This window comes from Microcebus murinus, chromosome 14, assembly GCF_040939455.1.
Source record: "Microcebus murinus isolate Inina chromosome 14, M.murinus_Inina_mat1.0, whole genome shotgun sequence".
Taxonomy (NCBI): domain Eukaryota; kingdom Metazoa; phylum Chordata; class Mammalia; order Primates; family Cheirogaleidae; genus Microcebus; species Microcebus murinus.
Window position 1 is genome coordinate 73,531,769 of NC_134117.1, and position 17,142 is coordinate 73,548,910.

At 38.7% G+C, this 17,142-nt stretch overlaps 1 protein-coding gene and 1 non-coding gene across 5 annotated transcripts in view; one reads left to right on the forward strand and one right to left on the reverse strand.

Moving 5' to 3' along the window:
- Nucleotides 1–3,291: 3,291 nt before the first annotated feature.
- On the forward strand, nucleotides 3,292–3,395 carry LOC142875776 (U6 spliceosomal RNA). The gene has a single exon (XR_012923066.1). It is a non-coding gene; the product is annotated as a U6 spliceosomal RNA (small nuclear RNA).
- Nucleotides 3,396–4,069: 674 nt separating this feature from the next.
- Nucleotides 4,070–17,142, reverse strand: part of BMS1 (BMS1 ribosome biogenesis factor) — a 68,132-nt gene continuing 55,059 nt past the window's right edge. For all 4 annotated transcript variants that reach the window (XM_076010269.1, XM_076010265.1, XM_076010266.1 and 1 more), the window contains exons 19-23: nucleotides 16,331–16,453; nucleotides 15,244–15,391; nucleotides 14,720–14,895; nucleotides 5,059–5,220; nucleotides 4,070–4,590 (exon numbers count right to left, since the gene is read on the reverse strand). In XM_076010269.1, the coding sequence (XP_075866384.1) occupies nucleotides 4,360–4,590; nucleotides 5,059–5,220; nucleotides 14,720–14,895; nucleotides 15,244–15,391; nucleotides 16,331–16,453 (840 nt within the window). In that variant the 3' untranslated portion in view covers nucleotides 4,070–4,359. The remainder of the gene's footprint in view (nucleotides 4,591–5,058; nucleotides 5,221–14,719; nucleotides 14,896–15,243; nucleotides 15,392–16,330; nucleotides 16,454–17,142) is intronic.

A 17,142-nucleotide genomic window follows, 5' to 3' on the forward strand; every position in this document is an offset into this window, starting at 1 on the left:
ACCTTTAGTCTAATTGCATCCTTCCAGGTTAGATGTGTTTCCTGAAGGAAGCAGATACTTGGCTTGTGTTTTTTTTATCCATTCAGCCAGCCTATGTCTCTTGAGTGGGGAGTTCAAGCCATTCACATTTATTGAGATAACTGATAGGTGGGGCAGATTTCTGTTCATTATGTTGGGTTGAACTTTGTTGCTTTGTTGTCTCTCTTGACCCATTGTAGTATCTGGGCTTTGATCTTTAGCTTCAAGTAGATTTACATTCGTGTTTATTGTGCTGATCCATGGGTAACACTGTTTTGAGTACTTCTTGAAGGTCTGGTCTTGTCTTGGTGAATTCCCTCAGTCTTTGCTTATCTGAGACTATCTTGATTTCTCCTTCGTATACACAACTTAGTTTTGCAGGGAATAAGATTCTAGGCTGGGCATTGTTTTGTTTCAGGAGAGTGAGAATGGGGCCCCACTCTTTCCTTGTTTGTAAAGTCTCAGTAGAGAAGTCTGGTGTTATTCGGATTGGCTTTCCTTTGTATGTTACTTGCTTCTTTTGTCTTACAGCTCTTAGAAGGGCCTCTTTACTTGATATTTTGGTCAGTCTGATGACTGGATGTCATGAAGTCTTCGTATTTGCATTGAATCTCCCAGGTGTCCTCTGAGCTTCTTGAACTTGTATATCGAGATTTTGAGCAAGGCCTGGGAAATTTTCCTCTATTATATCTTCAAATAGCTTGTCCAACCCTTGGGTGTTTTCTTCTTCCCCTTCTGGTAACCTTATGATCCTCACATTAGGTTCCTTCACATAATCCCACATCTCCTGTAGGTTTTGGTCTTTTCTCTTGTTTCTCTGCTCTATCTCTGTGACTGATTTATTTAATTATAAGGTGTTATCTTCAATCTCCGAGATTCTTTCTTCTGTTTGATCTACCCTGTTCTCCAGGCTTTCCACTGTATTTTGTAGTTCCCTGAATTGATTCTTCATTTCCAGGAGTTTGTTAAACTTTTCTTCATTGTATCGATTTCTTTAGTGAACTTTTGTTTCAGGTCTTGGAGGCTTTTTGTGCTTTCTCTGTGTTGGTTATGGTGTTGCTCTTGCAGGTCGTTGAATTTTCTTATGATCTACATTTGAAATTCCTCTTCTGTCATTTTGGTTGCCTGATTTTGGTTGGTGGGGCCCTGAGACTTCCAGGTGTGTCCTTTTCTCCCCCAGTGAGGACTATTCTGGGATTCAGTCTGGGTGGAGCTGGGTTGGGTCAGCCTCCCTTCAGGCACCACAAATGCCATTCTGTTCTCTGCTTCCGGGAAAAGCTGTCAGGGAGGGGCTGGAATGGTCCCGCTCAGTCAGAAAGTCTGCGTGTGGAGGTTGGAGCTAAGACCCACAGTATGGAGGGGGCCTGGCTTCTTTCCACCGTCCCCAACTCCGCGGCTACTCCTGGGCCTCTGCCAGCAGGCCAGACCTCACGCCACCTGGTCTCCCCTGGCTGTGATGCCGGCCGGGAGATTCCAAGTGCAGGAATGCCACCTGGGCTGGGTGCACGGCCTCCCTTTGGGAGGAGGGTTGCCATCTAGGATGCTGATCTGCCCCTGAAGGCACACACACCTCAGTATGCTGTTGGTGTATATCCCTTCTGTGTCCCGTGCAATGTGAGACCTGGGTGCACGGGATCTGGTCTGTGGGTCTGACCTCTGGGCCCCAGAGTTCAAACTATATCCCCACCAGGGAGAGGAGTGCCAGTCCCAATTCACCCATTGGGAGCCCAAGCTGAGACTATGTGTCTCAGCCTCAGGGTCTGCCCCATCCTCCTGGGATCACCGTGCCAGCAGCACCTGGGATGGCTGGTGGGTAGGGAGCTCACCGTTTGAGTTCCCCTCTGTCAGCTGTAGGGCCCCAAAAGGGAAGGTCCCGTTCCCTGGATGTGCCTCCGGCTGGTGGCTATATTGTCTCTCTCTGGCAGCTGCGGATAGGGTTGGGGGAGGGGAGAAGGAGGCAATTTGGCGCCTGCCGTGCGGCTCGGGTCTGTGCACTGGGAAGTGCCCTGCGGGAGTTGGGGGCCTGGTGCTGCATCCGCCACAGGCTTACCGCTCACTGGCGGTGGCCGTCTCTGGGCTGGTGTCCTTAGGTCTCTCTACCCGCTGGGGAGCCCACCAGCAGTCCGAGATTCAAGGGAGGGTATAGCTAACCACTTCACCTACCCTTGCCGCTGGTCTCTGGTCTGCTCTGGAGGTCTCTGCTTCCAGTTCTCCTCGGCTACTTCCTCCCGTGGAGTCTCCCGTGGTCTCAGGTACCACTCCTTCCGTCCCTTGTCCGATGTTTGCTCATTTTCTTGCTTCTTTCTTCTAAATTCTGCTAGAATCTGTCTTTTCTGCAGAGACACCTCTGTCTGGCGATGTTTCTCATCCGCCATCTTGCTTCTCCCCAATTTCGTTTTAAACAACCTTGATGTACAAACTTCTCATTTCCCTTGCTCTCCAAATATGATGAACTAAGATTTTTAATGTTAGCAGATATAATTACACATACATTATACTGTCTTTAGAAAAGACAATTATCTGCAACTGTGCTTAAACATTATTTCCCCCATTACTAAAGAATTTCACTTTTGGCTAAAATATGAGACTATACAATTATATATGCTTTATTATTTGCAATGCTTACTCTTTTAACAAATTTACTTGTATAATCTTATATAATACACTTTTTTTTCTCATTTGTGGATTCAAGTTATTATCTGGAAACATTTCTTTAGCCCCTAAGACCCTTTTAAAGTTAGGTTTCATCTGTTCTGAAGGACCCTGTAAAAGCTACCTTAGCTGCAAAACATGGTATGACTTAGAGTTCCTTGTATATTTTTAATTGAATTATAGTTTCATATTTCAAACTACAGTATCAATTATGCTATAACAATTATGCTATGTATATAACAAAAATTAGTTTTCAATTATTTTATAATTTTTATGGGTCTATTATGTATCAATCCCAGACCTATCAGTACACTGGATGCTGATATTCATAACTGCTCCTAAGGAACAAAGGAAAATTTACACGCAGAGTTCATTCCTTAGTAGTTCATTACTCTGGGCACATTCTGACTGTCCCTTCCTAGGTAGAGTGAGCCCTGGCAGAATTCTCACATTTCCATCACTTGTTATAGAGACACAAGGCTGAGCACTCAACCAATGATAGTTTTAGGTTTTTATAATCCTCTCAGACTAGGCCAATTGTGCACAACCCTCTTAGGAAACCCACTGGTTGGCCTCAGGTAAATTTTCTTTGGTCCATATGATGTTTTAAAAGGCAGTGTGGCGCTCACATTGGCAGCACACATACTAAAATTGGAACGATACAGAGATTAACATGGCCTCTATACAAAGATGACATGCAAATCCACGAAGCAGCCCATATTTTTACACACACACACACACGTGTGTGCGCATGTGTATGCCTACATACAGGAAATTTGAGCAAAATCAGTGGATTACATCAAGGTCAATATCCTGACTGTGATATTTGCAAAACATTAGCATTGGGAGAAAATAGGCAAAGTGTACAACTATATGTGAATTTTTGGTTATATCATATAGGATTAGATCATGTGTGATTATGTTAATATATAATCATAAAATATATACACCCTATACATAATAGTATGATTACATCAATAAAAGGTTCCATTAAAGAAGGGCAATGTAGGTAGGCAGGTATAATTCATGAGCATAATAAGAGCCGTCTGCTTCATTAATATATATTAATACTATTTCCTTGGTCTCTGTATCTGAGATAGCAATCTCCTGGTCTAAAGTTTTAAATAAGTATTTACAGCTACCTAGCTATTATACTAATATGTAAAACATATGAAATATGATGTAAAATGTCCATTAGAGTCAATTATCAAAGAAGACAACAACAGACCAAAAAACAAAAACCACCACACACCCTTCTCTAAAATTTTACATTAAAGCTTAGGGTTCAGGTAAACATTTCTTTCCCTTCTGGAAGACTACTCCTAAAGGTGGTAGAATAAACAACTATCCACAGTTAACTGTCAGGCATTCATCCCTAATGAAAACTACTAAGCCAAAATTAACAGAAAAAGATTTTAATGATATCTTTGTAGCACAAAATAATTAAACTGAGATAGGTAGAGGAAAGTAAGAGAATTCATATAACCATAGCTGAGAATGAACATGTGTCCTACCAGTGCTGTCTCCTCCCTCCTCCACTCTTCCTCTCAAAGGCACAGTCGGGGTGATGTATCCCACAAAGATGTCTCTCTGGGGCTCTGGCCCCCTGACTTGCTATTTACAAGCATGGTGATATTTGAAACCATCTGTCTCTGCAGATCCAGAGGACAGCCCCTCCCTTCCGAAGGCTCACTTCAATTGTTCCTCAGCCCCCTTCAGACTGGACTGCTGATTTCTTCTTTCCTTCTGACCCTGAATTCGGAAGAGCTTCTTCCTGAGGTCCTTCTGTCGCTTCAGCTTCTCCTCCTCCTCCTTCTGCTTTACTTGGAAGTGCTCTTTATTGTGCAGGTGCCGCTGCTGTTTGGTCTTCTTCATCTTCTGGCTGTGCACTGTACTCAGAGCATCCAGCAGTGCAAGGATCTGACAAGACAGACACAGAATATTCCCACAGTCACGGCATGCTTGCATTCCATGTTTCAGTGGCTAACACCTTGGCTGATGGTATCAAAACTAAAGGCAATTCATGATCCACATAAATATTAACTCAGTGAAAACCACCCTCACCCAGGAAATCACAATAGGCATGGAGATACATGTGTGAGTGTATTTTACCTTTACCACAAAAGCACCTTGGTTAATCACTCTGTGGATACTGTGTGCAGCTAGTGAGGACAGAGCGGTTCCCTAGATATGTGCCTGTTACTCCTTATTAAAATGCACAGGGACTCTGGCCCTTCCTCTAACTTCCAATCCTATTGCCTTGAATAACTCTGGCCCTTACCCTTTTCTTGATGAAACCGAGAATGTAGTAGAAATGCCAAGTGTGCTACTAAGAGCACTATTTTCATAACTAAATGCAACATGTGCTAAGCCACCTGGCGACAGTACCTTCCTTTCGTGAGGTTCACGTATGACGGCCGGTCTCCTCCTGTCCTTCGGCACTTTGCCTGCCTTTGCTTGGGTCTTGGGCTTGTTCTTAAATGGCAATGCCTTCTGCAAAGCTTTTGGAATGTGCAATGAATTAAAATGTTTCTTTTGCCTCAGAACTGGCTAAAAAGAAAAAGAAAACAAAGACTGTGACATATATAAACTATGATATATGTACTATGTGCATTTAAAACTTTTGCATAAAATCTCATTAACTTTTCCAGAAGATCAGTAAGACTAGTCTGCTGTCCCTCAGAAACCAGGACTCAATCATTCATCAAATACAGACCACCTCAGTGAACATTCACAACTCTAAGCAAACAGAGGAACAGATTATATTTATTTATAACTTCCAAAAAATCAACTGTGCCCATTTCTTTGGCATGGAACTATGGGGTCTCAACAGAGCAAACTGAACAGATCCAAAGTTTTTGTTTGTTTGGTTTAGAGACAGGGTCTCACTCTGTCACCCAGGCTGGAGTGCAGTGGCACAATCATAGGTCACTACAGCCTCGAACTCCTGGGCTCAAGGGATCCTCCTGCCTCAGCCTTCCAAGTAGCTGGACTACAGGTGCCCACACCCAGCTAATTGCTCTATTTTCTGTAGAAAGGGGGTCTCACTCATGCTCAAGCTGGTCTCAAACTCCTGACCTCAAGCAATCGTCCTGCATTGGCTTCCAAAGTTTCTTTTAATGGAAAATTCAGGGCATTTATCTTTGGAGCACTGTAGTGGTTGTTTTCCACCCTGACAAGAATAATCTAGCTTTTCATCTCGACTATCAAACTCTCTTGATTTAAGGACAGAGTTCTTCCTCTAATCAGTAGCCAAAGTGTCCCCATCTCTGGTTCTAATTAAGAAGTTTAACTTTATTCTGTTTCTAATAGAAAGCTGGCTGAAAAAAAGTAAGATTCAAACAATAGATGAAGGCAAAATGTTTTATACTGAATTTTCAAGGTAATCTAAATTCCGTTTAAATTATGCAAAATGACAAATATTCAGAAGCACTGTTAAAGTGGCAAGTTTTGCCCTTGGCCTTTACAAGGTCAGCATCAACTATATACAGAATATTTCTCTTATGTCTTTAAATTTATTATTAAAGACATCATCCACAATAATATTCAAAATTGTCTATTAAGAAACCCAAATTGCTTTAAAAAACTCAGAGAAATGTTCTCACAAAAGTATAAGCACTGCACCTGGATAATTAATGGTACCACATCTTGAAGTATACTTGAATAAAAATTCATGTAAGTTGAACCAAAATTTTATTAACTATTTTATAGAAAGAATAATGCCTGCTGACTTCCGTTTCTAGCAGAAGAACAGAATGAAACCTCAAACTACCATCTTATTACAAAACAACTGAATAAAATCCTGGATTAAAACAAATAAATCTTTTCAAATGCATTGTTAAGCTGTGAAGAAAGTAATGAACTTCTGAGACCAAAATCTAAATGAAAGTGGGAATCCAGACAGGGACTGAAAACCTAAAATAAAACAATACTGACTGGCCAACTATTGGCAAGGCAGTGGAAGGATGAGCACTCTATGGAGCTACGGGTCGAGGCTAAGCCGCTGTGACTCCAGAATGAGCACAGGCCTCCTGCACTGAAGCTGAGTGCACACACCCTAGAGCCCGCAACTCACCCCTGGGGATCTTCTAACAGAAGTGTGTGCACCAAAGAGCTCACACACCCAAGACCTAGTGTTCAGGGCAGCGTTATAATGGCCAAGAAATGGAAATCATTTCTATCCATCAATGGATAAACTATGACACTGTCACATAATGGAACTCAACAATAATAATAAATGAATATCTGCCATATACAAGAATATGGCTGATGCCTATAAAATCGAGTCAAAGAAGCTAGGAAAAATAGTATGTGCTATATTTTAGAAAACTCAAAATCAGGCAAAACTAATCTATATGTCAGGAGTTGCGACAGTGGCTATCATCGAGGAGGAGCTCATAGTGATTGGGAGAAGGGGCTTCTGGTATGCTGGTAATTCTATTGCTTGGTCCAGGGCATGGCAGCTTCAGTGTGCTACAATTCACTGAGCTGTACACTTACGATTTGGATATTTTTCTGTATGTTAACATTTCAATAAAAAGTTTACTAAAACATTAAAAATTTAATTAAAACCCATATTCCTTCAATAAATATGAGCACATTAACATTTTTAAAATAAATGTATATGGTGGGGGGGAAAAGCTCAAAAGAGTATAAAGTTCAAAAAAGGATACAATGAAAAGTTTAACAGGGAGTGATGTCAGCAAGATGCCAACCAGAATCCTCTTGTGCTTGTCCCCCCACCACAAGGACAACCAAAGCAACAAATAAACAACTATATTTTGATGAAAATAACCAAAGGAGAGTGCCAGCACATCAAAGGGGTGGCAAAAATCTGGCAGAACACAGAAACCAGGACGGTCACATAAAGAAGGGAAGGAAGCAACATGCCTCTGGCCCGGCATCTCTCAGTCAGGATCAGCTTGAACCTAGAGGACTGCTCCCTATAGGGACAAGGTAAGCAAGAGGACCTCAGCACTCCCTACAAGTGCTAAGAGAGCCACCTGGAGTCCAGACAGCAGTCCAGACAGCTGTGCTTCCCCCAAAACCCATGCTGCAGTGCACTATGCCATCTTGGACCTAGAAACTCTGCAGGAGTGTGTCCTGCTGCAGGGGTAAATAGCCACTGCACCCTTCCATCCCTGAGGCTTTCTCACCCCATACCACCCCAACCTGGTGGTCCACCACCCCCGAGCTGCTGATACACTGTCTTAGTCCATTCAGTGCTGCTATAAAATACCTGAGATTGGGTACTTTATTTTAAAAAGATGTTTATTTGGCTCACAATTCTGGTGACTGGAAAGTCCAAGACCCGGGAGCCCATCTGTGAGGCTCTCATACTGCTTCAATTCATTGCAGAAAGTGGAAAGGGAAACAGATGCATGCAAAGAGATTACATAGCAAAGAGAAGAAGCAAGAGAGAGTCTAGGAAGCTGAACTCACATTTATAACATTGCACTCTCTGATAACTAATCGCTGGCACAATATATTCATGAAGGATCTGCCCCATGACTCAAACATTTCCCACTAGGTCACACCTCCCAAACACCACCACATTGAGAATCATTTCAATTTAAGTTTTGGCAGGGACAAACCACACCCAAACCACAGCATACATCCTATCCTGAGGGGCCAGGCTGCCATGCTCAGCCCCTCAGGGCCAGAATTGACTTGGCACCCTACCTCCTAGTAAATCTGTGCCTTGGTCATCCAGAGCAGTCACACTCCCTGGCACCAGAGCTGAAGCAGTACCCCACTTCATAAAGAACAGGTGCTCTGGCTGAGCCAATGTGCCACCCTATATCCCAGGGAAACAAAGCATTGGCTGAGCTGGTGTACCCTGCCCTTCTGGACAAACAACTACAGCACCCTGCTCCCTGGAACTGAACTGACCCTACAATCTAAACTGCTGAGGCACCCTGACTCCTCAGGGAGTAAAATGGTTGCTGTGCTGCACCCTACCTCCCTAGAGCCCAAGCCACAGCCACACTCTGCTGTTCCTGAGTACTTCCTGATGCTGCATCTGGCCTCACAGAGCCCAAGATACTGCCATATCCCTCCATTGCAGGGTCCAAAGGCACTACTATGTGGTGCCTCGTCCCCTGGGACGTATGTTACCACTATGCCCTACTGGCTCCAGTTTCCAAATTGCAGCTGTGCCCTACAATCTAGGGCCTGAAATTCCAGAGCACACTTTCCCAGGGCCAGGCCAGTACTGTGTCCTGCCCCCAGGATCAAAGTCATAGCTGCAACCCAGCTCTGTAGGCCTAAGCAGCTGGAGTCTACCTCAGAGCCAAAGGCCCCAGCTTTGTGGGATACATGCATCTACCTGTGCCTTGGAGTGAACCTGTGTCCCAAATCCCAGGTGCCACAGCAGGTTCACAAGACCCTAAGCCCAGGACCTGGACTCCACAGCTGCTCTGGGCACTGCTCTGGGCAGCTGCCCTGGAACCCAACACCACTGCAGCTACTTGTGGGTCATGTCAGATCCAACGCCCAGAAGGATCACCTAAGACTCTCATTGTGGGGAAAATGAGAATAAGAAGACCCTAAAAGCCTGTGACACTGAGGACTCTAACAGCACACACTGCCACAAACTCCTTCAGCCTAACTAAACCTCTGAGGCACCAGCCGTCATAGCTGATGTTAATCGCAGCTGAAGAATTTGCACAGAGGCAGATTCTGTACAGATGCAGATCCCATTGCATCCACTTGGAACCTAAGCCATGGCATCCTTCCAACCTGCACCCAAAGACCTCTGTGGGACAAAAGTCTCTCCCTAGGAAATACGCTCTGTAAAGTTTGGAAGACGTGACTATTCTATCAGATTTGCAGACATCAATGCAGGTGGATAGGAAACATGACACTGCTGAAGGATCACAGTAATTCTCTAGTAACTCATTCCAAAGAAACAAAAATTTACAAATTGCCTGAAAAGGAATTAAAAATAAGGATCTTAAGGAAACTCAGTGAGATACATGAGAATACAAAGAGATATTTCAATGAAATCAGAAAAATAATTAGTGATCTGAAAAAGAAATTCAACAGAAATAGAAATCATTAAAAAAAAACAACAACAAACTGAAATCTTAGAGCTATAAGAATTCAATGAATGAAATAAAGAATACAACAGAGTTTCAACATCAGACTAGATCATGCACAAGAAAGAACCTCTGAACTTGCAGACAAGTCTTTAGAAATAACCCAATCAGAAGTTGGGGAGGGGGCCTTGAAAAAAGCCTATTGAACTTATGAAACACCATTAAGTAAACAAATGTTTGCATTATTGAAGTGATGGAAAAAGGTACAGAAAGATTATTTAACAAAATAATTGCTGAAAATGTCACAAATCTTGGGAGAGATATGGACATCCATATTCAAGAAGCTCAAAGATCCCCAAACAGGTTGAACCCAAAGAGGTTCTCACTGAAGCACATTATAATCAAAATGTCTAAAGTCAAAGAGAAAGAGAATTTTAAAAGTAGCAAGAGAAAAGTATCAAGTCACATACAAGTCCCTATTGGATTATCAGTGAATGTCTAAACAGAAACCTTGCAGTCCAGGAGAGAATGGGATAATATAGATAGTCAAAGTGCTGAAAGGAAAAAATCAAAAATTTGTCAACCAAGAATATTATACCCAGCAAAGCTGGCCTTCAGAAATGAAGGAAAAATAGCTTTCTAGAAAAACAAAAGCTGAGGGAATTTATCAACACTAGACCTGCATTACAAGAAATACTTAAGAGAATTCTTTGATGGAAATGAAAGGACGATAATTGCTGTCATAAAAACACATGAAAGCATAAAACATACTAGTAGAAGTAAATTTACAGTCAAATTCAGAATACTCCATTACTGTAATGGAGGTGTGTAAATGTTTCAAATCTCTAAGATGAAGATTAAAAGTCAAAATGGTCAAACATAACTATAGCTACAACAAATTGTTAAGAAATGAATATACAAAAAATTATAAATTGTGGCATAAAAATATAAATTGTGAAGGGGAGGATAAAAGTCTAGAGCACTTGTACGTGACCAAAATTAAATTGTTATTGACTTAAAGTTGTCTATTATAACCATAGGATGTTTTATGTAGGCCCTCAGAGTAACCTCAAAGCAAAAAACTACAGTAGATACATAAACAAGAGACAGAAATCAAAGCTTACCACTACAGAAAATCATCAAATCCCAAAAGTATACAATAAGAAAGGATGGAAAGAACAAAGAATACCAAACCACCAGAAAACAATTACAAAATGCAGAAGTAAGTCCTTACCTATCCATAATAACCTTGAATGTAGATGGATTAAACTCTCCAATCAAAAGAGAGAGTGGCTGAGTGAGTTTTTTAAAAAGTCAACTATATGCTGCCAACAAGAGACCCATTTTAGCTTTAGAAACATATATAAGCTAAAAGTGAAGTGATGAAAACAGATATTCCACGCAAACAGTAATCAAAAGAGAGCAGGGGTAGCTTCAAGTCAGCTTCAAATAGCCTTCAAGTAAAAAACCGTTACAAAAGGCAAAGGAGGTCATTATTTAATGATAAAGGTTCAATTTATCAGGAGGACATAACAATTGTAAATATATATGCACCCAACATCAAAGCACCTAAATGTATATAGCAAATATTAGTGGACATGAAGCAAGAAATACACAGCAATACAATACTAGGGGACTCCAATATCCCACTTTCAATGATCAACCAGATAGAAAATTAATAAGGAAATACTACATTTGATCTGCACTTCAAACCAAATATTCCTACAGACTTACATAAAACTTTCCATCCAACAGCAGCAGAATATACATTAAATATTCCCCAGGATAGACCATACGTTAGGTCATAAAACAAGTTTAAACAAATTCAAGAAGACTGAAATCACATCTAGTATTGTTTCCAACCACAACTGTATAAAACAAGAAATCAGTAACAGGAGGAATCTTGAAAAATTTAGAATATGTAGAAATTAAACAACATGCTCCTGAACAACCAATGGATCAAAGAATAAATCAAAAGAGAAATTAAAAATATCTTAGGCAAACAACAATGGAAACACAACATATCAAAACCTATAGGATGCATTAAAAACAGTTCCAAGAGGAAAGTTTATAGCAAGAAATGCCTACATTAAAAAAAGAAAGAAAGATCCCAAATAAAGAGCCTAATATTACATCTCAAGAAACTAGAAAAAGAACAAAATAAACCCAACATTAGCAGAATGAAGAAAAGAATAAAGATCAGAGCAGAAATAAATCAAATAGATATAACAGAAAAACCATGGAGGGAGGAAAAATCAATAAAACCAAGAGTTGATTCTTTAAAAAATAAACAAGAATTGGAAAATATCTAGCTAGATAAAGAAAAAAAGACTCAAATAAATAAAATCAGAAATGAAAGTGGAGACATTACAACAGACGCCTAAGAAATAAAAAGGATCACAAAGGACTATTATGAACAATTATATGCCAACAAATTGGATAACCTAGAAGAATTGGATAAATTCCTAGAAAAATAACACCTGCCAGATTTAATTAGGAAGAAACAGAAACAGAAGCTTGAACAGAACAATAACAAAAAAGGCCTTCTAACAAAGAGAAGCTCAGGACCAGGTGGTTTCATGACTCAATTCTACCAAATATTCCAAGAAGAATTATTACCAATACTTCTTAAAACCTTCCAAAAACAGAGCTAGAGGAAATATTTCTGAACACATTTTACTAAGCCAGCATCACCTGTTATACCTAAGCCAGACAAAGAAACCACAATAAACTATAGCCTGATACCTCTGATAAATCAAACACTGATACAAAAATCCTCAATAAAATATTAGCAAATGGAATTCAACAACACATCAAAAATCAAGTGGGATTTATCCCCAGCATTCAAGATTGGTTAAGCACATGTAAATCAATCAACGTGATACATCAGATTAACAGAATGAAAGATAAAAACCACATGATCATCTCAACTGATGCAGAAAAAGCATTTGACAAAGTTCTGCATCCTTTCTTGATAAAAACTCTTAACAGTACAGGTATAGAAGGAAAGTTCCTCAACATGATAAAGGCTATTTATAAAAAACCCACAGCTAACATAATAATCAATGGGGAACAACTGAAAGCTTTTCTACTAAGATTGAGTGCAAGACAGGGATACCCACTCTCATCATTTTTATTCAACACAGTACTAGAAGTACTAGCAAGAGCAACCAGACAAGAAAAAATAACAAAAAACAAAAAGCATCCAAATCAGAAAAAAAAAAAGTAAAATTATCTCTATTTGCAGATGACATGATCCTCTACATAAGAAAATCCAAAGATTCCACAAAAAACCTTATCAGAACTAATAAATGAATTCAGTAAAGTTGCAAGATATTAATACAAAACCAACATAAAAATCAGTAGCATTTCTATGTACAAATAATATTATACTTAGCTGAAAAATAAATCAAGAAAACAATCCTATTTACAACAACATCAAAAAAATTAAAATATTTAAGAATAAATTTAGCAAAGGGGGTGAAAGATATGAACACTGAAAACTATAAAACACCAATGAAAGAAACTTAATAATACACAAATAAATAAAAATATCCTATGTTTGTAGATTGGAAGAATTAATATTGTTAAAATGTCCATACTACCCAAAGCAAATAGAAAGATTTAATGAAATCCCTATCAAAAGTCCAATGGCATTCTTCACAGAAATAGAAAAAACAATCCTAAAATTCATACAGAACAACAAAAACCCCAAACCACCAATGCAATAGTGAGAAAAACAAAGTTGGAGGTATCACGTTTCCTGATTTAAAATTATATTACAAAGCTATAATGAAAACTGTATTGTATTGGCATAAAAACAGAAACACAGGCCAATGGAACAGAACAGAGAGCATGTAAATAAATCCAAATACATTTCATAGCAACTAATTTTTCACAAGGACAACCAAGAGGACACAATGGGGAAGGAATCTCTTTAATAAATGGTGCTGGGGGAACTAGATTTCCACATGCAATGAAAATGGACCTTTATCTTACACCATATATAAAAATCAACTCAAAATGGATGCAAGACCTAAATAAGACCTGAAGCCATAAAACTCTTACAAAAGAACATAGGAGAAAATCCCCTTGACCTTGGCAATGATTTTTGGATATCACACCAAAAGCCAGGCTATAAATTGAAAAATAAATAAGGACTATATCAAACTAAAAAGCTTCTGCACAGCAAAATAAACAAATCATCACAGCAAAATGAAAAGGCAACGTAAAAAGAAAAAGAAAAGAAAAGAAAAGAAAAGAAAAGAAAAGAAAAGAAAAGAAAAGAAAAGAAAAGAAAAGAAAAGAAAAGAAAAGAAAAGAAAAGAAAAGGCAACCTATAGGATGGAAAAACGTGTGTGAAAACCACATATCTGATAAAGGGTTAATATCCAAAATCTATAAAGAACTCTTACAAACTGTTTTAATAGCAGAAAAATAACCCAATTAAAAAATGGGTAAAGGATCTGAACAGACATTTCTCCAAAGAAGAAATAAAAATGACCAACAGAAAATGGGGAGAATAAAGTAAAAAATATATAAAGTAGATATGTAAGATGAACAAGTCTAGAAATCTAATGTACAAGAAGACTATAGTTAATAAAAATGTATTCTATTGGGGATTTTTGTTAAATATGTACATTTTAGCTGCTCCTGTCACACAAAAAAAGTAACTATGGGAAATAGCAGATATGTTAAGTTGCTTCACGATAGTAACCATTTACTATCTATGTTTTCTATATCATGTTGTAAACTGCAAATATATACAAAATTTATTTTTTAAAAAAGTTTAAGTCTACTTTTCAATCCAGAAAAAAAACCCACTATTACCATTTTTTCATGTTCCTTTTCCAAAATATTCGATGAATATACAACTGTTCAAATTTAATGTTAGATTTTATACTTTAAATTTCAAATCACGTAAGATATTACATATAAAAACCTCTGTCTGACTCCCTATCTGTAAGAGCAGATGCTGTCATCTGCATTAACACACACACAACCTGTACCTTATACAGAGAATCCTTGTTGGGCTTTAGTCTGATGCCGTGGGCAAGCCTAAGTTGACCTGTTGTTCGCATCCCTGACCAGGTGTCTTTCTCACCCACTGGTTTCAACAAAGATGTTACAGGGTTATAGAAGGCTGGCATGGAGACAGGATACCACGTTCGCATGAAGACAATATCTGGAAGGAGAAGAAATTAACTTTTAACATTTTCAAAAGAGATTCATATCCATTTTGCCAAGGAAAAAAACCCAAAATTTCACCACAAACTTCTATACCTCGTTGCACAGTACTTGAAGAGGGACTTCACTAAGTAAATTACTCATCTATCACAGCACTTTTACTGAGGGTGACCAAGGGGCTGCAGGCGCAACGTGAATGATCACACTGCATAACGTACTCTGACCAGGGAGAGCTGGAACTGACTCTGACTTTCTAGAGATTCAAACTCCAACCTCTACTCAACTCTGGCTAGAAAACAATAATGAATAGTCACACAATCTGGAACACGCCACAAAGGATATCTACCACTCATCAGCAACTTATCCTCGAAGGTGGCCCGGAAAGCTCCTTCTGGAGCCCGGAGTGCTTTCTTGATCTGTCCCCTTATTCCACTGACAGTTCGAATCACAGCACCTTCAAATTTGGCCACTTCCAAGGTAGAATTAAACATTCCCTACAGGCATATAAAAATAAAAATACAAACACATAGAATCATATATTTTACCTCTATGTTCATAAATATAGCCTTGGTTGAAAAAAAAGAACAATTAATTTAAGGATGATATAATAATCAAAATGTATTTTGCCCCCTAAAAGTGAAATTATTACCTCAGAAAGAATACAACTCTATATTATTTTCCCCAAAATAACATTAATCAAGACTCTACTGTGGGCTCATTAGCATACTCATCACTGGTTTCTCTGTAGAAGAGAAAGTCAAAGAAGTATTTATTAGACTGAACCAGCCCAGGTAGCCTTTGCTGGCACCTCACAGGTTGGACTGCAGCTCATATCCAATTACTTAGGTGCATGCACTTATAAACTAAAAAGAGCTACACAAACGCTGGTGGTATTATTAGGTTATAATAAAAGAACCTTTTATGATCTTAACCCTGTTTTTAATGGAAACATCCCCCCCTAATGAAATTTTCAATAAAAGCTGCTCAAACTAATCTCCCAAAATACTGCAGAACAGTGTGTCCATTTCTCTGCACTCTTGCCAAGTTTTCTATAAATTGCTTTGTCTATTTTTCTACTGAATGGTTAAACATATGATTTTTTCTCCTTTCTTAACACAAACCAAAAAAGTAGAAAATAAAACCCAGTGGATGAAATTACATATTTTCAATATCAGTTCTGCGGCAGCTTCACATGGGAGCAATAAGCAATAGCCTCAATTATTAAATATGTTTTACTTCACCTTAAGATTTTTCAGCACATTTAAGTAACACGGAGACTAACATAAAAGAGTAAATGAAACAATATTAAAGATCCAGTTTATAAAAGATTTCAAATACTTTTCTAAAAACATTAGACCCATAATTTAGAGTATTTCATTCCTCCTTTAACAATATATTCATTTATAAATATGGGAATATGGAGATATACAGACCTTAATAAATGAAGTGTTCTTGAAAATTTTATATGGAAAACCAGTTAGCTTTAATTTCTTCACAATTTTTATGGACTTATCCAGATCAAGGACAACTCCTGTGGCAGCTATCCGGAAATCAGGCTAAAAGGAACCCCAAAATTTGAATATAGGAATAATATCAGCAAGACAAAACTACAATTGTCTGTGATACAATAAATCACCAAAGTGTACTTCACTTACAATCAGTTAAGAAAGAATAAGAGAGAACATCTGAACATGAAACACAGCATTTTAACAGAAGCAATCTAAAATGTTAATACTGGTAAGCCAAACTAATGATGATGACTTGAGTACTTTCCTGAGAGTCATTTCATAAGAACTTAATTTCACAATCTATTTGGAATGAAATGGAAAATAAAAATACAGTTGCAATGTTTAAGAAGTTAAATTTTGGCCATCTAGGGCAGATTCCATCTGCTCATTATTTTGTTTTCTTCTCTTTTAAATGGGGCCAATAAAACTTGCTCTGATGGGTCAAATGAAGATGAGTGAACACACTTTGTTAAGCCAGCATGTCTAGGAGGGTCATGTCTAGCTGGTCTAGGATGATACGTATCCTCAGTACCCAGTATAGTGCTTATTAGCACATGATGAAGACTGCGTAAGTACTTTCTTAGCTAAATACCTCCAAAAATGCACACTAAATTATCTTCGGTATCATTGTAATTCTTCTACTTCACCATATCTACTCCCATACCCTACTTAAAAGGATATAGGAAGATCAAAAGCAAAATGAAATTTACTTTATATTACACATTAAAAATGAGCAA